The sequence below is a fragment of the Diadema antillarum genome, unplaced genomic scaffold (assembly GCF_040938485.1).
Source record: "Diadema antillarum isolate AM-2024a unplaced genomic scaffold, OU_Dant_1.0 seq00000263_RagTag, whole genome shotgun sequence".
Taxonomy (NCBI): Eukaryota; Metazoa; Echinodermata; class Echinoidea; order Diadematoida; family Diadematidae; genus Diadema; species Diadema antillarum.
The window spans coordinates 902872-926177 of NW_027271301.1; the positions used below are offsets into that span (position 1 = coordinate 902872).

At 37.6% G+C, this 23306-nt stretch overlaps 1 protein-coding gene across 1 annotated transcript; it reads right to left on the reverse strand.

The window, feature by feature from the left end:
* Positions 1-6744: 6744 nt before the first annotated feature.
* On the reverse strand, positions 6745-13787 carry LOC139729772 (betaine--homocysteine S-methyltransferase 1-like; the record flags this gene model as incomplete). Its single annotated transcript, XM_071640706.1, has 6 exons — positions 6745-7028; positions 7507-7588; positions 7979-8178; positions 10422-10533; positions 12493-12687; positions 13563-13787. Coding segments are annotated over 6 exons (1098 nt in total), but the record flags the coding sequence as incomplete, so codon positions are not given.
* Between the last annotated feature and the right edge of the window lie 9519 nt (positions 13788-23306).

The following is a 23306-nucleotide window of genomic DNA, read 5'->3' on the forward strand; positions in this document are numbered from 1 at the left end:
GGGTAAGAGGGTATGAGAGAGAATGGAAAATTGCTGAGCTATGAAGTAAAATGGTAAAGTAAAAAGTTTGTCAGATAGTATTACAAAAGAAACTCATTCTTTTTTGTTTGTTTATTTTATCATTATTTACTTATCTCTCTTCTAACTTAAAGGTAGTGGATCTCTTTGCAGCCCAAATTCGAAAATGCCTAGAGACAGCTAGTAACCAAATATGCTACTATAATCTAATAAATAAGAAATAACCATTCCAGTATGTATCTTAGTGTGCACAGTAAGACAGATCAAATCAAATAGGAAAACATCTGAGCACTAAGCCTGAGGTCTGAATTTGCACTCAACTTCTTCCAATGGCTAACGGATGTTTAATTTTTGAATTTCACTGACCTCCAAATTTCACAAAGAAAACCTTCTTAGCATGATGGTTAATATGACATTTGACTGATATTGGAGATGTTTGCGAATCGGATCTACTACCTTTAATATTATTAAATCTAAAATGATTATTTGAAAGTTCGGAAATGCTGGAAATATCCTACCACAAGGAGGCAAAATATAAATGGTTCACATTTACAATTCATTTTGTTTTAAAAATTTTCTTATTTATTTTCGTTTTTGACAAACTCGCATACCAGGCTTCAGGCCTGCTAACGCGGGTATACAATAGAAAAAATAAAAGTTAAAACAACACCAGGAAAATCACTATTCTCAATTTTGCGGCGCGCTACGCGCGCAGAGTCTCGAACACAATTAAACTTTGCAACTTCCTGGCAAAATGAGTTTTTACTATTTCCTAGATGAAATACCGTAACGCGATTGCATGCAACAGACAAAAATACAAATTTCCTCGAGACTTTAGAACGTCATTAAAACAGTCAAAATTCACAATTTGCGGCGCGCTTCGCGCGCAAATTTTTATACAACTTTTGTAGTTCGGTCGTCCAAAGAATATATAGATATACATATACATATATATATATATATATATATATATAAAATTGTGTGTGTGTGTGTGTGTGTGTGTGTCATCATTGGTATTGGTACCGAAGGTCCGTTTTTTTTTTAGTGACCGCACCCCCCCTTGAAAAATCCTGGCTACGGGCCTGTTGTTGCTGTTGATTTTTTTGTTGTTGCTTATTTCTTGTTATCACAGTGTGAGAATACACATGGCAATTTAATATCTTGACATCTGTGACTGCTCCACTAACTGACGTTCAATATTATGTCAATGCCGGTGAGCGCTATCCACCTCCGTAGACTTAGTATAACAATGAAGACTCACAAGCGGAGTAATACTTTAGGTGACAGATACCACGATTAGTCATTTAAATTGTTCCCAGAATATTTTGTTTGTTATCTGTAAATTGAAAATTTATCAAATATTACACCGAAACCGTGCACCAGATCGTTGAAATTCAATTCTAAAAATGCAAAAGCTTCCTCGTGTGGGAGGGGTACATCTCGTTGCATATATAATACTCATTAAAAGAACGGGATGGTGCTATCAGTTCAGTGTTGATTGTAGAGGTAGTGATGGCGGGTAAGAAATAATAACATTGCGAAGGTCACTACGAGAATGTCTCCGTGTTCTGTAGTTCTGTAACACTCAACGAAATTGCATCCTAATCACGTGATAATTCGTCAAGTATTTGGTAGATGATTGAGCAATGGCACTCTACATCACGTTTCTAATAACCAGCCAAAGTTCACACTTTCCGAGACTCATGTAATAGAATGGAAATGAAATTTAAAGAGGTTTTATATGTCAAATATTTCCCTTAATGTTATCAAGGATATGACCCACTAATGGCTTATCAAAGTACATGCTTATTCAGTCACACAAAGCAAATATGTATTCACGCGCTCACGTATTTCTTTTCTTTGTTATGATTGTATTTCCGATCAAGCATCGTTCCCGTATACGATAAAACCGAACCTACTAATATTTTCAACGCAGGCACTAATATTCACAGACATACACGCTAGTGCAAAGACCCAAGTGATTTCACAGTGTAACAAAGTCAGTGGCGGATCCAGAAGGGGGCGCCACCGGCACACGCCCCCTTTATTTTTCGTAAAAAAACCCCAAAAGAAATAAAAAGAAAAAAAATGTAATGAAACCCGGAAGTGGCACCAGAAATATTAGTTGCGCCTCCCCCTTTACAGAATTCCTGGATCCGCCCCTGAAAGTACATGTATTGTCACATATAATGTGTATACACGTTGTATGAGTGCATCTTGCGCAAATACAATACCCACAAAACATGTCTACCCCCCCCCCCCGACTCATACACACAGAATGATCTGAATACAGATGAATGCATGTTATCTACTCGTCCATGTTAGTTTTAATATATTTTTCTTTGAAGACACAATACAGCATTAAAAGTGGCACATAAACAGAGCAAATTAATTTATTGCTATGCATGTTGAAGATGGAATGGTGTATTCATTTATGTAGCAAATAAAGTCTTAAAATAAACATATACTTTAAAGAGAATGGTGTGTTCTCTTTCTGAGATCGATAATTGCTCATGATTGCCATTTGACGTTCATTCCTTTTTCATTCGCATAGCTTTTGATCCACTATCGATCATAAATAAGGTTGAGTTTACGATTGTAATGTAAAAAACGATTATGCTGTCATTGTGCTACATGGAAATTACATATTAAACGTATTAGGAGCATGGCAGCATTATTCTATTTCTCTTCTACCTTAAAAAGTCTTCATATGATACACAAGTCATGTTTCCCTCAATAACATTGAGTACGTATGATATAAGAGTAGCATGATATATAGGCATTAGACAATGCTCATACTAATGATGTGTTTCCGATTTGTAAACTGCAATGGCTTGTGATTAGAGGTTCTTTATCGTAGACCGTTGATATCGATTACTTTGCATGTTTGGCAGTTTTGTTCTCTTTTCTTTTCAAAATTGTATTCATTGTTTGAGTTGATGTAAATAGATTCAATATCTGTATTTTCCTCGTCGCTAGCATATTTCATTACATTATGAAGCAAATTAGGTCTACAGCGATCGAAACACGTGCTTTTATGTTGACGCTGACACAAATTGCAAAATTTTAGTGCGATTCTCTGTTTTCATCTTTTCTGATGTTCAATGTTCAAACTAAAATTTCACTTTTGGACAGCGGATTGTATTAAGGGGCGTGTTGTGGCACAATGCACATACGATATTTTGATAATACTCGGACTTTATAGAAGTAATAATAAGACTAAAAGTCATTTTATGTCACTTTACATGAACTGATTTGTCATTCAACTCGCAGAGCTAAAACTTTCGGTGCTTTACGAACATGTCTTTGCTTGAATTCTGTTTGCCCCTTAGAGTCACATCATGTACGTTGGTATTTGCGATAAGGATACTCTAAATAGAAGACTGCAAAATATATCGTTCATTAATTCATATTGTTCAACATTCTTTAATATATGAATAAACAATGAGACATAGAGGGTAAAAGTTGCCTTCTGGATTAAACAGGAGACACAAAGCAAAGACAAAGGACATCACAGAATAACATGTAAATACATCTTACATGAGAAAAGACACACTCTACAATATCAGTTACACAATCACGAACAAATTGACCACAAAAAATACATTTAAACACAAACGAATTAAATATGCAATATTTGATTCTAAAACATACATTTTTATCTTAATAATACGATTTTGTCTCATTCTTCTGATTTGTTTTCTTCTCTGTCCCTCTTACTACGTCATTATCTTTTTCCTCTCTCTCTCTCGCTCTCTACTTTCCCCTCCTTTTTCTTAGACACATCTCTTTCCTTTCTTATACCCTTCTCCTTACTCCATAACCCTTTAATTCATTTAACACCTTATTGATTTATTTTCCAAACACTCCACTTTAACCCTCTCATTAAAGAATAACAACAATCCATTAACAATACAGAATCATAGACCATCGGATCTTATATAAAAATATATTCACAATAAACTACATCCCGAATTATTTGTTAAAGTCTGAATATAAAATCTTAACACTAAAAAAGAAAAAAAAGAAAAAACTTTACTAATGTTATAAATGATTATACAAATATATTGTCTAAAATCATCAAACGCCACACATTATATTCCTCTCATAATAAATCGACCCCAAATACCGGGTTCTCTTTTTCACAAGGCTAATTAAGGTGTAACTAAGGCTTTGACATTCCACGTGGGTTCTTTACGTGCATTATAGATGGCATTAGAGGAAACAACTGATATTTTAAACAAGGCATCGATGTAGGGTTTCATTTTTGCCTGTTTATCTACGAACCTGTCAAACTTTCAATATCAAATTCATATGTCGATCACATAATATCATTATACTAAGACGCATTCGGACCTTAATCGGAGCGGGAGTAAAAACAGCTCATTCTTGGTGTTTTATGATAATAATAATAATTATGACAAGGTCTTATCTATCCATGGTAGCCTCTTCAGTGTTTCCACTGCGCTACCAGAGGGCCCTACTATTATCATTATCCTAGGGGTTGCCAGGTACCCATTTATACATCTTGGTCGAGAGGGACCTGGTGGGTAAAAACATCTTGTCCAAGAATGTAAGCACTGGGCGGTAAGCGCCTTTTTTTTTTCGTAACCAAGCGAGAGATTATCTTACAAATATTCATTTATAACCCCATCTCACTAGACGACGATTCCGCTACGATCATCAAAAATCGACAAAGCGCGACGGATCGTGGCTTGATCGCTTTAAATCTTCTCCATCGTATCTTGAGCGGTTCAGAAGCGAGGAGGATCACCACCATCGCCATGGTCGGCGACCTCGCTACGGAAGTTTTGAACATGTCCGAAACTTCCGTAGCGAGGTCGCCGTAGTTTTAGAGCATATCACAATCGCCTCACGAGCGCATAAAAAGCGCCACATTCGTAACTCTGACGGGGTAGCAACGCGTGAGGCGTAACTCAAGCGCATCGAAAGCGGCCCTCACCGCTCATGAAAATTACCACTTTTACAGTATTACGTAACAGGAACCAACCATGAACGAAAGAAAGTGATGCACAGACCAGGAAGGTGGACATGGAGAACAGCGTGTAAAATTCATTTTTCCACGTACACTCAGTACGAATCTGCTCTGTTTATCAATTGTTTGTTTGTCACATATCATTGCAAGTCAATGAAACTAAATCAAGTTGTAATCTTTTCAAATATATTTTCATAAAACTGTCTCATTATAGGATACGATTTGTAGTTTGCTCGTAAGCCGGTTCTTTAATATCATATACACATTTTACCCTTCTAACTGAATGAATGACTTAACTGATAGTGCAATTTCACATCAGGTTCTAACTGGCGTGTTCTAGAATGCTAAGATGTAAGGGTAAAACCATATTCTGCATATCCATGTTGGTTTGACACTGACATCTGCTTGAAGAAATTCAATCGTGAAACCCATTTTATACCCCGATCGCTTGAGATCGTAGCCTGAGTCCGGCGTTAACGTATCACTGTCGCTCCGATCGTATCACTGTTGTAGCGAGGTCTTGATAAGCGCACGAACATCGCACTACGATCGCTTTGATCGCAGAACCAGCGCGTCTCGTCGGCTTGGAAAAGCGGCAAAAACGTGGCAGCGTCGCAGCATTATCTTGGCACTATCGCCTACAGCGCAAGTTGAGCGAAGAGAAACCGTAGTGTAATCGCCTCGGAGGCCAAAAATGGAGACGGACGGCGATCGCGCCACGATTTGTTAAATCGTCACATGGTCGCCATGGTCGCCTTTCTAGTGAGATGGGGGCCTAAGGCCAGCAAAGGCCTCGATTTTCTTGAAGTACGCCTAGTTCTGAGCCGCATCGTACTGTTTAGTGTGTGTTCACACAGAAATGTTGTGTGTTGTGTGCGTATATATATATATATATATATATATGTATGTGTGTGTGCGTGTGTGTGTGTGTGTGTGTGTGTGTATGTGTGTGTATGTGTGTAGGTGTACGCGTGTACAAATCGACAAATCGTCGGTGTGCTTTATATAGCTATCTGCACGCAAGTTGTTGCGTACACCACCCGCGATCTGAATTTGAAGATATAGAAATAAAAGTCTTAGGCAACTGTATTTCAAATAAATTAAGGAAAAACACCCAACACCCACACCCCTTTCCCCACACCCCACACCCCTTATAAAAATGCGCCTCCTTGGTAGAACCATGGAGCTATTTCCTTGGTAGAAATGATGATAGTATACAAGAGACATGTGTTTGGTTTAACAATATTTTTTCCTCATGTTTAGGGATATGATTTCAAGCTTTTTCTCTTTCTTCCATTACAAAATACAAAAAGTCTGTTTTTCTACCGACTTCAGAACAATAGATGGATCATGCAAAGGTGCAAACTAGACAATGACGGGAGGGCGCCCTATTACATGACATGATCAAATTACAATGTCATTATGTAGCATGACTTCTCCCAGTCACATAAGAGGAAACATCGGAGAAGTGTATTCCCCTCTTCAGTGAAAAAGCAATAAACAAATGACGCTAACCTTAGATCTTAATACTGTCGAACAAACAGTTAATCGATAATCGATAACAGTACATAAATAGATACACACAGGTGATTGCATTGAGCAATGTAGATACACAGAAACATAAAATAAAATATACAGTATTTTTCAGTAAACAACAGAGATAATTGAATGCAGGAGACCACCAATCATAAGCGATTAAGCTTGAAATGGATTAACACAAAAGGCAATGCCTACTTGCCATTTTCTAGGAGATATGTATCTGGCCTGTCAGAAGTATACTTGTTAATGCTGTCATCATTCCCAAATACCATGTGCAGTGACATATTTGGTGAAAATCGTGAGGCTTCAGGTTTACGACCGAGGCTCTCCGCCAAGTTTCTCGTGAAGTGAGGCGAGTTTCCACAGCACAGTCCGACGTACTGGATTCCAAGTTGGGCACATTGTTGTCCGAACTCAATGATGTCACTACGGCTGCACAGACGGCAGTCGAGATCCAGAGGAAAGCATCGCGCTCCTTGAAATAGAATAAAAGAGGAGGTGAATTCAAAATGGATCATGATGTTGATGATTTTTATTAATGAGATAGCAGTGTTTACAATTTCAATAGGAGAGCTCATCTTGTATACGATGAATGAACTATGAAAGAAAAGAAAGAACAAAACCACGAAACTATACCAAAGTTGAGAAAAATAAAAGGCAGGCTAAAGTTCTTTGCTTTTAATTGTCTGATGAACCTGTGGTTACATTTTCAATTGTCACATGAGATGTATAGACCAAGAACAATTAACGAATACTTGTGGTTTATGGATGTAACTTACCTACAATGTTATTTTTTTTTTTGTCACGCGCACAAAAACTATTGAACATTAGATAGCAATGACAAGAACTCCAACAGTGCAAATTAATCAATGCAGGATGATGCGCTCATGACTTGTGTCTTTCTGTATTCTGTCTCGGACTAGCGTATTAAATGACCACATGAATTACAATACCTGTTCGTGGATCCTTCAATGTAAAAAATGTTGGTTCTTCCTTATTGGTGCGGTATGGAACAGGCAATGCTGCGAGTGGTGCCTGTGCCAAAATAAAGGAACAAATACAATTTGTGTATTTTACTTTAGATGCGGTGTTACTGTAGTCTCTTTACGCTTCGGGTGTATACATTCTATGACGAAACGACAGGGTCACAAGACTATAAGCTGACACCGGTGTGCGATGATTCATGACTTGAATATTCATGCTCCATAACCAAAGTCTTTGAATGAAAACCTGTTGCAGTTTGATAATAGAATGATAAAGTAATAAAAAACTTGTTGATTTGGTAGTAAATTATGTACTGCCTTATAACAAATAGTTATTGAAGTTTGTTTGTTTGTTTGTTTGTTTGTTTGTTTGTTTGTTTGTTTTTGCAATACATAAGTCAGCTGATCGGTATCATACGTATTTTTAGTTTTGCGTACTGACCTTGATTCCTGCTCCCCGCGCGTTCTTGAGCAAAGGGAGCATAGTGTCCGGTCCTCGAGAACAGTTGAGCCCAACTACGTCGGCGCCTGCCGCTTCTAGACGTCTTAGAGCATCAATAATCTCTACGCCATCAGCAGTGCAAAGTTTTCCCGCGTCGTTTCGTCCAACCTGGACCGAAAGTGTGATTACTGCGGGTAGTCCTGTTTGGCGAAAAATATAGGGGTTCCGTATCAACTCGAAGACTGTCTTGCTTAATAAAAGATTTATCTATTTTTGAAGGGGGTTAAAAGCACTACGCTCTTAAAATATTGGGTAAATTCAGTTGGGTAATTGTTGGTTGGTAAAAAAGTAAAAATCGTCATCCTAGGCGATTATCGCCCAATTGAGCTTTTAGGTGATTAAGCCAACATTGGGCAGTTATTTCTACTTAAATATTGTGCGAATATTTACCAACAGAATTGGTAATGGAGAGTTGGGTACTTTTTGCCCCGCTGCTGTTGTGTAAGTGACGCATTCCCTTTGCGTGTTGGGTAATTTTTGTTGGGCAACTGATACTTGGGTAGAAATTCGCCTTATATAATTTACCAACATTATTTTGCACATTAAGCCTGGGTATTTCTTACCAGTACTTGGGTAATTTTCTAACGTTCCTTTCTAAGTTGGTAAATTTTCATGGACAAGTAAAAAAGTCTGTGCGTGTACGCGTGTATGTATGTGACGGTGTGTGTGGTATAGGCCTACGTATGGAAGGATGGCCGAACCTTACGATTTTGTAGGGGGTACCAAGAATTGCTATAGGGTGTTCTCCATTTTAGGAATGGGGGGGGGGGGGGGGGGGGACACACACACACACACACACACACACACGGTATTGTCTATATATACAGTATATATATATATATATATACATGTATATATATATATATATATCATTATTAATATATATAAGCAAGAGCTACATCGTGGACGTATTTTGACGTAATTTTCTTACGTTTCCTTTTATTCCGTCAACACCGGAGGGGTCAAAAAATTAACATTGCGAGAGCAAACTACAGGATACTCCTACAATATTTCTAGTTTGTGTTTTGTGTGTGTTTGTGTGTGTGTGGGTGTACGTGCGTGTGTGTGTCGGTTTGTGTGCAAATAGTTAGATGACACAATTTGAAACCCATATACCTGACTGGACTTGCTTACCACTTCATTCCAGATTACAACCCAGTAACTAAAACATTGAAATTTTGATACCAGTTGATACCAGTTGGTTTCTATTGGTTTCTAGTGTGTTTTTTTTTTTTTTTTGGCTCATGAATATTCATAAGCTATTCAAATTCTCTTCGTGAAAAAGATAAAATATTGTTTAATTTAATGTTTTTTATGATCTCAATAAACTCTGAAATGTATTAGAAATTTATTCAATATTATTGCCGTGATATTCATAATTTTAACATGTACCTTTGATGAGGTATTTTCATATTTTTAGAATAAAAGTGTAATCTACATGGTAACCATGTCTTAAAGCATTACAACTAAATGGCCTTTGTATGTGAATGAAATACCCCTGGTACTAACTAGGTCTAGGATGTAGGCTAAGCCTAGATGTACTTGTAGGTATGGGTTTTACAACTAGCTGTAGGATTATGATAGGGTAGATATGAACAATGTCTTGACATACACATGTTCTGGTAAACACCCATCCATCAAATGATTCAACACAAAATTTTTGATTAAGCAAAATTCAACTTACCAAACAGTTGGACAAATGGAAGTTGGGCAATGTCTTATTGGGTAAAATTGGTTGGGCAAATGATTACCCAACTCAAAATATAACCAACGGTTGGGAAATTGCAAAGTTGGGTAAAGTCTGATTGGTCAACAGCTGATGGGCAATTTAATTTGCCCAACCACATAGCAAACTCATTGCCCAACATCAGCTGGGCAGATTTTAACCAATAGTTGTGTGGACAGTATGTTGCCCAGTGTTGGTTAAAAGTTGGGCATTTTTTGCCCAACTATTTTAAGAGTGTGTATATCAGGCACATCATGGGTAGCAGATTGGACGTCTGTATCAAAGTCGATATTCTGAGCGCTTATGTTTCTGAGTGCAACATTGCAAAATGAATGAGTTCTTCCCAGAAATCTATCTACTTATTTTATTCATTATTCAAATTATTTCCTGTATGTCTTACTCCTATGTGTTATTTCCTTGGTCGAGCTCTGCATCAAAATTGGTTGTTCTTTTTTTTTTAGTTACTTTCTAGTATGTTTACATTTTGCTAATGAGCGTTCATCAAAATTTGTTCCTTAAACGGCCCGGATATCTCCATTAAGTGACATTTTCAAATTTAGGTCCATGTGTACAACTTGCACCTATAGTATCTGTAAAGTTAACTTTGAATTCAATATTTGCTGTAAATGAAAGGACTGGTGTGTCAAGAGAACTTACCTTTTCCATACTGTTTTATCGCTTTTAGGGCAATGAGCGCCTCCTCATAGTCGACGAACGTTTCTCCAACTATGAAATCAGCGCCTTCCGAAGCTGCCCACTCCACTTGTTCCTATCGCGGGTAGAATCGAAAGAATTTTAGTCAAACAGAAACGCCTCACATGTAGCCTATTCATTATATCATATACATACATACACACACACACACACACACACACACACATATATATATATATATATATATATATATATATATATATATATATATGGCCTATATATTGACCCTAAAGAATTTCAGATTCCTGCAAATTTCACATCATTTGCCCAGCTGCGTTCCAATGGAGTCATCCCACCACGAGTTTGACATTATTTAATGAAAGTAATGAGTCGTACAGCCCACAAGTCAAAGAGCCCACGAGCTTGACACTAGGCAAATAACGCCCATGGGTTAGACATTGGGCAAACAAGGCCATAATACTACGCTTGGCAAATAAGCCCCACATGCTCGACATTATCCAAATACGGCACTCGAGACCGACAGCGATGTAATCTCGGACTCGTGTGCCTTTTTGCCTGGAGTCGAGCTCATGGGCCCTGGTCACGTAATGTCTAGCTTATGGGCTGTGGGACTCGTGGGCTGTATGACTCGTGGGTAAATTCGTGACGTGCACTTGTTACCACTACGTTTATTCGCTACGTTTTTGCTACCTCCGTTTATCTACTGTATTTTCTATGTATGTGTGTGTGTGTGTGTGTGTATACGCGTGTGTGTTTGTATGTGTGTGTGTGTGTGTGTGTGTGTGTGTGTGTGTGTCTGTAGATGATGCACGTATCCGATTTCCAAGAAGGCAAACCTTCTAGAAGGACAGCAAAACTTCAAGGACATTTTGTAAGCAGTCCTATGAATGGTATTTGGCATCGAAGCAAGTGAAGCTGACAGGAGTGCTGTAGGTATAGAGCAACACAGTTCTGGAGAGAAAGAAAGCGCAAAGTATCTGCTGTCTTTACACTGCTGTAATAAAGAACAATGAATAAATGAGCTGAAATTGACGATTTAGCTTAACTGGAGGAAAAGGGAAGAGTAAGGAATTCTTTAATAGTCTCTTTTTGAATACCTTTATTTGATATTACAAAAATCACCACACCAATCAAATTCGTCACATTTTTCTACAATACTTCTAAAAACATTACTATGATACTACCATCTCTCCGTTTATAAGTCAATTACTGATTAATTCATGGGAGCGGAATTCATCTCCCATTTTGCCTGGTACCAAGGGAAACGGAATGATGATGGACATGACCTTGACTTTTTAAGTCTGCATTGTGGGTTTCACAGCGAGCCTATTGTATGGTGTTAGGCAGACTTGCTGCCATAGTTTCTTTTTTTCTGGATTGAACTTCCTTCCCCAGGACATGCATGAGTGGGACATATTATGATTAACTTTTACGTGTCCTTTCTATACTAACACTGAACAATGAAAACAGACATTTTGATATTAAAAAACGTGAACCATGGACTGAAGAGTGTAATCACTTGTCTGTTTTTTGTTGTTGTTTTTTTGTTTTTTTGTTTTTTGTTTTGTTTTTTGTCATCGCAGGTAGCAGGTGAGTGTATTAATTCACATTTGGAAAGCATGGCATGATAAAAAAGAAGGCAGTGCAATGTACACAATGTATAATTGCCAAATCAGCCAAATCAAAATTTACATTATGAATTAGGTTAAACTGAAAAACATAAGTTGGGTTGGGTTTTTTTTTTTAATGTGTGTGTACTTTATTCCTCGATACCTTTACTGATAGTACATCTGCTCCGCCCCCCCCCCCCCCCCATGACACCTGTAGTAATTTTCACACATACACTGAAGTCTTATTTTGAACCTCACTATGTTTACCCATGTGCTCATTTATGGATGCATTATGCAGCGCCTTAAACTGCTTTGCTCAAATGCTAAGAAAAACATAAACGTATATACATTGTACATAAATGTACCTTGTGACCGAAACAGACATGATATAACATTAATTGATACATAGGACTAACCGTTACATTTTGTCAGTCCACTCCTACCTTGAACATATCTCTGACCATGTCGTTTCTAATCTCATCCCCGGATACAAACTCTCCCGTATTGCAAATGTCTCCACACATCAGGGTCCCGGTTTCGTCGGCAACCTCCCGCGCCATCTTAAGAGCTCGTCGATTGATTGTCTCCAAGTCTTTCTCACGCGATACCAAGGTCATTTTGGAACGGCTGGCATAGTACTGCACAATGAAATACATGTACAACGAAAAAGAAGAGATATGAATGTAAGACAACTCAATTTCTTACAAACTTTTTTTTTTTAATTTGTCACTCTCCAAGCTTCACAAAATTCATATCTATTTTAAAAGACTAATGCATTCAGCGATGAGAAGTGAAATTTTGCCCTGATTACAGTTTTTTGTGGGGGTTTTTTTCAATAACAATACAGTAATAAAAATTGATATTTTAAGAGCGCTTTTTCCACTAGATACAAAGCGCTATGAGATGTCATCCCTGGTCGCCATAGGAATTAAAATGTATGCAAATTACCAGCCAGTGACAGTACAAGTCCAGTGCATATATAGGGATATCAAAATAAGTAGGTCTTCAAATATTATTTGAAGTGATACAATGTTGTCCTTTGTCATTTCGCCCGCAATGCAGACGCTCGACGACAGAAAAGGCTATTGTATACTGTATACTTCAAAAAGCAAATGGCACACAGATAAAACCTAATGCCGAGAAACATTCGTTACCTTCACGAGGTGATATGAAAGTTGCAATGAGTAGCAACTTGAACCTGCCCAAATATAGTAAGTCAGTTCATAGTTAGCATTTGGTCTAATATGAACTCTGAACCACAGACTTTTCAAAACATGAATCTTTCCATTTTAATAGTGAAGTTCTTACAAGAATTGGTATGTACTTAATTTCAAATGTGCCAAACTTCAACATGTAACAGTTGCCCGTATGTTTGTACATGAGCATGTGCCATTGTGTGTGTATGTTGTTGTGTGCAGATATCTATTAAAGAATAAAAAAAAACAAAAAAAAAAAAAAACAGAGATGATCAAGGACAATCTAGACCGGAGAGCACATTTTGTGTCATACTCACTGTAAACGCCTGAACTACATCACTACCAGCTCGAACGAAATCCTTGTACATTTGCCGGACGAGTTCAGGGTGTTCAATAACGACCTCGGGAACAAACGGTCCGGCCTGGATGTAGCACAGCTTTTCGAAGGCGAAAACGTAACCCTCGGCAACGATCACGGACTCCCCGCGGTTCAGGCGTTCGAGGAGTCCTAGAGGGACAGGGACGGACAGGATGATGAGTGACGTTTAAAATTTGTACAAAGGTGGAATAGGGCCTATAGTCAGCGGGTGTTAATAAGGCCTGGATAGCAGCAGGCATTTTGTCGGCCCCACATTAGCTACACGCTTTTCGTTAGTCCAATTGCCTTTAGCAGGGTCAACCCACGAGTCCGACACTCCGTGATGTATTGTCGGTCTCGCCGGCCTCTCGTGGCCAAGAAAATAATAAGTTGGAGAGGTTAGGTCATAGCATCTAGGCCCTACCGATGATTCATACGGAAATTGATCATCGGATGACGAAGTTTCTTCTACACTGATGTTCATCCTTTCATCAATGTACTTGAAATGATAACAGCATAAAACTGACTGGGAAACCAAATCATGAACCAAGCGAACCATGAACAGTGCTTAATTTGAATAGACACGCAGCTTTTATGCCTACCTTAATTCATGGCATTGAAAATGTACTGATATAGATTTCGGTGAACGACTTATTGTTCCTTCGACAATTGCTCCGGTCTTATGTTCTCCATAGGACTTTGGGTTAGTGTTTGGGTTGTGATAGGATGTTAAGTTTACTTTGATGTGAGGATTAGGATTATATGGTTAGCCTTAGGGTTACGTTTTTAGCTAGATATTATTTGGCTCAGCGTGCAGATATTTCATAAGAGCAAAAATTGACATACCTTTTTCTTTCCCTTGATATGACATGGCAGCGTACCTAAAGGTGGCTAATGATAACAGTTCCGATGCGTTCCAGGAAAATAATTCAACATAGACGCTAAACAGCCTATAGCTCCACAATATGGTTTAGCCAACATACAAGTGTATTCCACTCCCATCCAAGAAATGTCGCCTGAAAGAACGATCAATATATTTTCCTCTTGAATGGAGCTAAGCTCCATATACAGGCAGCATGCTCAAGTACGACACACACACTCTCGGCTTATTATCTACACTACGTCACGGAACCGGTCTGCCATGCATGAGCGTGTATGTGTGTGTGTGGTTTTTTTTTTTTTTTTTTTGGTTGTTATTGTTGTTTTAAATCTGCGAATCTTTATGATTAATAGCCCTGTTTCGTCCGTAACACACAGGGTAATGGGGTCGAAACAACACCCTTATCGGTCGGTTGAAGGTATACTGTGTAAACAATGAAGTGTACTCGACTTTTACACAGGAGCGTTTAAGAGTAAGCTTTTCAGATCTGACTTTAATGATTATATCTGAGACTTTAAGGATTATTTTACAGACCCATTTCGGGGTCATTTCTGAGTCACTTCAAACTGGATCTGCCGCGCAGATAGGAAGACAATTCACTCTTGTCTCATTGCATAATCATCAGCCACTTTCTAAAAAAGTTTTGTAATAGTAATTACTTTTCGCCATCCCTACATATATAATTGATATACAATGTTAAAGGCTTTTCTTTTTTTTCTTCTTGTAATTCCTTCATATTTTTCTTTTTCCTTGTGATCTGTATATTGTTATGCTAATATGTTGTTATGAGTCCAGAAAATCAATGAAAATATAAATACATATATATTTCGATCTTTGTGTAGGAAGCAAGGTAGAGGGTCAATGACATTCGCAAAACGCAGCTTACGGAATGCTTGCGACTACACAAACGTACAAGCAGCAATACTAACCAAAAGCGTCACTTTGAGAAGATGACATAAAACAATGAAACAGATAAATTAGCGATGTCCCTATGCTTTTTGTTATACTGAGTTGATGTCTGTTGACGCTGTTTGTGAAGTCTGGTCCCTTTCCACGTGCAAAACAGGATCGAAAAGTCCATCTATACTTATAGCACAGTTTAGCCTGCTTGTATACGCTCCTTGTTATAATGTTGAATTTTCATTTTCTCTAGGATGCCACGAGCAGAACCAGGAGCTCCATCTGGTATTTCTGGTAGACCTCACTAAGGCCTTTGATAGCGTGCACCGGAACGATCTGTGGATCACAGCACTGACCACGTCCTTCAAGTGACCCAAGAATTCAGGAAAACAGTGACGACTCGAATTCCTTCCGGTTGAGCGATGGAGTAAGCAAGGCTGTGTATTTGCTCCGGCCTTGTTCCTCTTCCTTTTTGCTGCAATATTACTCGATGCTTTCGACGACTTCGACAGCTCGAGGTGTGTACACCCAGTTCCGCACTGATGGGAAACCCTTGCGAAGACTTCAGGTTAAGTGTCTGAGGCTACATTACGAGAGTTCCTCTTCGCAGAACACTGTGCATTGGTTGCCAACTCCAACGAAGACAAGAGGTTTTTACTGGATCGTCTTGCAGCTGCCTTCGGACTGACGAGCAGTCTTGAAGAGACTGAAACCATGTTTTAGCCTTAACCATCATAGGCAACCAATACACCACAACCAACGACACTGAGATCAAGACTGTGAAAAGTTCTGCTGCCTGAGTAGGTTACAAGCAGCGAATCCATGGGTGCTGAAGTGATAAACAGCGCACTGGAAAGGCAAACGCGCGGCCTGTGGTCTTCTGACAAAGAGACTCTAGCAAATCTGGCATCCTGTACCGAGCCGTGGTCCAGAGTGTACTTCCTTTTGTTGCGAGACGTTGACCACTTACCGCTGGCACATCGTGCTGTTGGAGCAGTTTCACCAGCGATGTCTGCAGATGATCTGCAACATCAAGTGGCAGGACAGGGTGTCCAACCTCCCACTTCTAGAAAAGTGCAGTTTTCCTAGCATCTTAAAGGGAACGCAAACCCAAAGAGCAATGTGGATTGAGTGAAAGCAGCAACCTTAGTAGAACATATAAGTGAAAGTTTGAGGAAAATTGGACAATCGATTCAAAAGTTATGACATTTTTAAGTTTTGGTGTTGGAACCGCTGGATGAGGAGACTACTAGAGGTTGTGACGTATGAGTGGACAACAATGTAACGAAACTATAAAGAAAATTCCACAAAAATGGATTTTTCATGAAAATTACACATTCCATCAACTTGATACTGACAGCGTAAGGGTAGCAATTATCCCCATTGCTTTCTGAAAGCGGTTAGTCAAGTAATCTTTCATAATGCTAGAAAAGTGAATTTTTGTTGAATTTTCTCTATGTTTTCTTTGTATTGTTGTCCACTCATACGTCATAACCTCTGGTAGTCTCTTCATCCAGCGGTTCCGACACCAAAACATTAAAAATTCATAACTATTGCATCGATTGTCCGATTTTCCTTAAACTTTCACTGTTATGTTCTACTAAGGTTACTGCTTTCACTAGATCCACATTGCTCTTTGGGTTTATGTTCCCTTTAAGTGCTAACTGAGATGGACATGACTATATTATTATATTGGCCGCTTTGAAGATTACAAATATGCTACTGTAATATACGGTAAGCTGAATCAGAGGCACCATGACCAGGGAAGATACGTCAAGAGCCAAAAAGACACTCTGATGGTAAACCTCAAGAATTGCAACTTCATTATAAGCTCTTAGAAAGCAACTGTCCGTGACAGAGGTATTTAAGGAGGCACCAGGTTACACATGTACAAAGGCTTTCGGAGACCAACAGAACAATCGCCATGCAGTCAGTGAAGGAATGAAGGAAACAGAGTTCTACTTCTTTAGATTCCATCCCTCGTTTATGGCATCTGTGGCCGATCGTGTGTGTCACAATTGTGACTTCATTTTCACACGAGGACCCACCTCGGCAAATGACTTGTCTGCCTACTTATTTCTCGCATGGACACGAGATTCCATTATTATTATTTGCTCCTTTCATTCGACGAAATGTCATTGTTGACTCAGTAAGGCAAATCTAAACCAGTTTAACCCCCCCCCCCCAAAGAAAAATCAAACAAATCACAATTATTGTCATCCATTCCGCATAACTTTATCATTACATGGGTTTAAACCTCTGTATTGTACTCTTCTCAACATATTTGAATATGTTTGACTAACAGTTTATTCATATCATTTTGTATTGTTGATGCCCTATGACCATCAGTCTGTTTGAGGGATAGAGGGATAAAATACCAAGGCCCTCATATTCTGCAGTCTCCTTTCGATAGCAGATGGAAAAAGTAGAATGTATATGCTACGTATACATATACCACGTTTATACAAACCTAAGTACATGTACTAATGTCTAAAACCCAGCCTGAATGCGCACATTAACGTTATTTTGAGTGTACTTCTCGGCATCAGCTGCCATAACTTGCACCACATTTCTTTCCGTTCTGTAAAAAAGGAAACAACAACAACAAAGCACTGCAAATCTTGTTAGTTTAAACCTTGTATTCAAGTCCATCGCTCCAAAATTGATCATTGCCCTTTGGTATAGTTCAAAGTACATTGATATCACCAGTAGGATATAGCAAGCACAGAAGATAATTAGTGCTGACATAGTAAAAGGAGGTGGATCTCACAAAACAACTGATAAGCAAAAATCTATAAAAATGTTTGCAAATAAATTGTTGTACAATAAATAAATACTATTACAATGGAAGCATTATCCTAATGACACACGTCCATTATACGAGTAGATTTATCATCAAGCTTAGGACTTCTCTAAGAATTTTGTGGTAATACTTCATTAGGCCTGCTTCGTAATATAGATTTCGATTTCTGGAGACGGGAAACGTAACACAAACTCACACAGGCAAAGAGATTAACACAACACAAGGCATGTGGAATGCAAACGCCTGCCGATAAAGTAGCTACACTTACACTCTTTCCTTTGTGTTTATGTGTATTTATACACACACACACTTGCACACACAAATGTATATATATACGACTGTTTTTTACACTTGATATATATATATATATATATATATATATATATATGTATGTATATATATATATCAAGTGTAAAAACAGTCGTATAAACACCGCAGGAGCCAAAAAAAAAAATTGGACTGACGTCAGTCCAATTTTTTGGCTCCTGCGGTGTTTTTATACGACCGTTTTTACACTTGATATCTATTTACTACACACCGACGCAGAACTTTCGTATATATAAACAATATATATATATATATATATATATATATATATATATATATATACATTTCATTACATTTCATTTATTTCCACAGGGTAGATAAAAAGACATACAAGCATTACGTGAGCGCAACTTACATCATGCAAGATGCAATGCAATAAATGTATAACACGTGGAGGAATCAACAATAGGCCATAAAGGCCTTTCAAAGGCTGATCCCTGACAATTAAAAATGGTACGATTATTAATTACTATCACAGAACAAAACATTACAGAATACATGGGACTATACAGATGACAAAACATTACAATAAACAAGTGATTAGGCAAGCAATATAGTCATTCATGCGTGTGTCAAACGAGATTACTAAATCAAAAGAAATTGTTTATACTTTCTTTTAAATGACGAAAGACTAATGGTACTTTTAATGTTGTCTGGTAAGTTATTCCACAAAAGTGGGCCAGCATACCTTATAGTACGTCTAGAAGCATTGTATTTATGAAATGGAATATATAACTTATTACTTTGACGAGTACTGTATACAACACGAGTATTGTTTTCAATGAAGCAATTGTCTAAAAAATGTGGCAAGATATTGTTAATATAGGAATATACAATGTGCAGGTAACACATTTATTAATTTCATACACAGAAAGCAATTTTAGCTATTTGAACAAGGGACCTGTGTGGGTTTGGGGCTGTGAATGGGCAATAATTCTTATTGCACGTTTTTGTAAAATATAAATACGGTTTAAAAGAGATTTTGCACAGTTCCCCCAGATGATATTGCAATACATGAAATGAGGCAAGATCATGGTATGATATAAACTTAAGAGTACGGCAGGAGGAACTATTGCACTTATTCTATTTATTGCTCCAATTGCCCTAGATACTTTAAAACATACATCCTCAACATGATTTTTCCATGTCAGATGATCGTCTAGTATAACTCCTAAAAATTTTACTGTATGTACAATGGGAAGGCTGATACCTGCAATACAAATATCAATATCATTAACTTCTACCACTTTATTTCTTGTTTTAAATATCATACATGATGTCTTGTCAATATTCAGCTTTAATTTGTTTGCTAAAATATAATTATAATTATGGTGTTGCAATCGCATTATTACAACACTGTCAATGCTGTTATCAGCATCTTTATGCATATTAAATAATTTGCGTGCAGCGTGTAGTTCATCTGTGCTGCTATGATTGTATTTGAGAAAAATCTTCTATACCCTCGAGTTATAATGTTCTTTTAATTTCGTTTCGATTTAAGTTGTACCCGTGTTCCCTATTTCGTTCTCCATACTATAGGCTCCTATTGGAACCTGCGCTTTACAAACTCGCCTTTAAGTAGGTCCTATTGTATATTTGTAGCATTTTTACTTTAATCGAAACTCAGACACATCGACACATCGGTTCTATATTAATTATTTTATTGTATATCCAAACTGTACATTATGTATCATCATATTTTGTTAGAATTCTATGCATTTTCAATTGAGAAATACGACAATCAAATTGAAATTGAAAAAAAAAACAAATTTCACTATTACAATTGTAATGAGCTGCTCCTAAAAGGACTATATACATGAACCTTCTTCTGATGTATTAGGAAACAAAAAAAAAACAAACAACGGATAGGAATATGGAATTCAGACATCACCTGCCTACTCCTGTAATAAAGAAGGTTACGAATTTCCTGTCGATTGGAGGATTGTAGATGTTTTTATCAACATCATTAATGTTTTCAAATCATCACATTTGAATTAGCACATTCGAATTACCACATTTGAAGCATGGGAGATGTACGTCAGCTGCATCATAAAACACCCTATACCGTTCAAAGAATTATCAATAATGTCGCAAATATAGGAGATATCACTAATTATCTCAGTAAACCGTCACTGTGATAGTTTATTCTTGAAACGGTTTTTAATAAAACTGTTGTTCACTTTTGTGTATTTGATAATACCTAACAAGCATTTTATAGATTAATATTTTCATGTAGGTCATATTTATCAATAACACATGTTATCTTATAATCTATAGCTGGGTTTGTTTGTTTGTTTGTTTGTTTGTTAGTTTGTTAGTTTGTTTGTTTGTTTCAAGCTCAAGCAGGAATATCGTCAAAAACGGAGGGAGAAGATTAGCATGAAGTGTAGCGAAGACAGTAAAGGAAATAGCAGATATAAGTGATTCTCTCACTGTTCAGTGTGGGAATGATGCTTCCGAAATACACCATGAATATGAATATACGTATCAAAATTAACTATCGTTTCCTTGTTACTGACCGAATCTAGAAAAATCCGTGTCTTTGCTCAAACATCTTTCTGTCCATGAGATTGTCTTCCACTCAAACTTTCGACAGGCCCAGCATTCTTTTTTCGTGGTGTCTTGCTTTATTTTCCTTTGTTTTGTTTTTCTATAGATTCTTTCAGAAGGTAGAATAGACCCTATGCTATTAGTGAAACTTGAGGGATTTTTCGTTGATTGCATTTGTCTTGCCGTCCCTATTTCTAAGCAGTTTCGCTTTTCTGTGTGGACGGAGCCTTAGCGACAAGATCGCTGATTGGCTGGCTGCTTAATCGTGCCGGGTACATCGGGACCGGACGATATTTTGGCTGAGAACCTTTCTTGTTTTTATTAGGACAGGAGGTTTTTCGGTTTTGAGCTTACGCAAAAGAAAATTTTGCACGCGGCACGCTCAACTAGAGACTGCGTCGTGCTTGCAAAAGTTCCATATCAACTCGTGTACGCAAAAGAGTGAATTCCTTGGTGAGCTGGCAGCACTCAAGGCTACTTCGCTCCTCCTTCCGTCACGGCAAGATCGTCATAACTTGAGCATTCTCTGCAAGATGGAAAATTCCTTACCGTTTAAGATTTTCTTATTTTGCTTGATATTCAAGCTCTCAGTCGGTCAAGGTAAGACAATTGTCAATGAATCTCAAGCAGGTTGTTTGGTTTTAGAGTGTCTTTTGCTGTTGTTGTTGTTGTTATACACTTCAAATTTACAATTTACACATTAAAAAGACATGTTTTTAGATGAATTTATTGGAATTCTATTATGAGATGTTTGCATAGTTGATTGGTTGTACGTTAAAGAGAAACAAATGTTGTTTTAAGATTAACATGTTTTCCTCTGCCAGTCAGTGTTCAATAATGCCACACTCCAGATGAGTTTTGCCGTGCCGCTTTTCCTTGTTACACATTGCAGCGTGACAAATCTATCCTAATATTTAATTGGCTCTCACGTCATTGTTCTTCTGTACTGCCTAGCTATACTATGATATCATGCAGAGTATACTCTTAGTAGGTTCTGCACAGTATAGGAAGAAGAAGAAGAACACCATAACCTGTAGGACATCACATGAATCTTAGTTGAAAGACATTTTGAGTTTTATTATGATGCTTTAAAGTCATCTTATGGAATCTTATGGAATAAGTCCAGGTCCCTGGTTACAATGTGATAGAAGTAGTTGACGGGACAGGAATATTTGGGTTACTTTCTTATAATCACTGGAGTATTGTGGCTGCGCAAAGTATCTCAACTCAACTCACCTATAATTTCTTTTTTCGGGTCTATCACTGCTGAACCAAGACTAAAATAGATCGCACATGTAGGTACATCAAACCCAGGCATATATACATGAAAATAGAAAATACTGTAGCATAATCATATTAAAATCAAACTGCAACTAACAATCAAACTAATCCTGTATAAATGTGAAGCCAATGTTTATTGCAAACCTGTTAAGCGTGTAGATGTCAGTACTTTTCCGCAAACGATTCCTATATGCTGGATTGTGTGTGTATGTAAGTTTGTGTGTGTTTGTGCGTGTGCGTGTATATAAGACACTTCTTCTTTGTAATAATTTCTACATCTTTGAATGAAATTCACATAAAGAAAACGGAAAACATTTTGTTTGTGTGTGTGCGCGCGCATGTGTGTATGTGTGTATAATGTGTGTCATCGTTTGCGTGCATTCCTCATGATCCCTCCCCTTAAAGAGATAAGACGTCAAGAATAATTTTCTGTTTTTCCTCAAATGTCTTTATTCAACTGATTGTTTTCAGTCTTGTGATGAATTGACAGGTCATGCATAATTGGGGCCAATCAAAAGGGTTCTATATCTACTGAGATACTAAGAGAATTGACCATAGATATCGGTAATCAGAAACAATTTGAATGATCAATATTTAGACATATTATCTTATGATCACATTGTCTCCACCGTGTGATATGTAATTAAAAACAAATTAGACCTTATCACTGACTTGGAGAACAGTCAAACTCTTATTAATGATTGATATTTTGTTTAAACAGTGATAAACAATAAATGGTTTTTACATAACTATTAACCAAGCATTACCACCCGCAAGCTGTTCCTTATAGTTATCAAGTGATTATTGACGAGCTTTCAGATTTTAATCATGGTTTCTCTTTTCACTGCGTAATCTTAGGGTCATACTGCGATAAAAGGTACGATTTTGCAACAAAAAAAATAGCGCTCAGTAGTTTGTTATGTTTTTGCATAATTTATCTTGGACATGAAATCTAACTCATT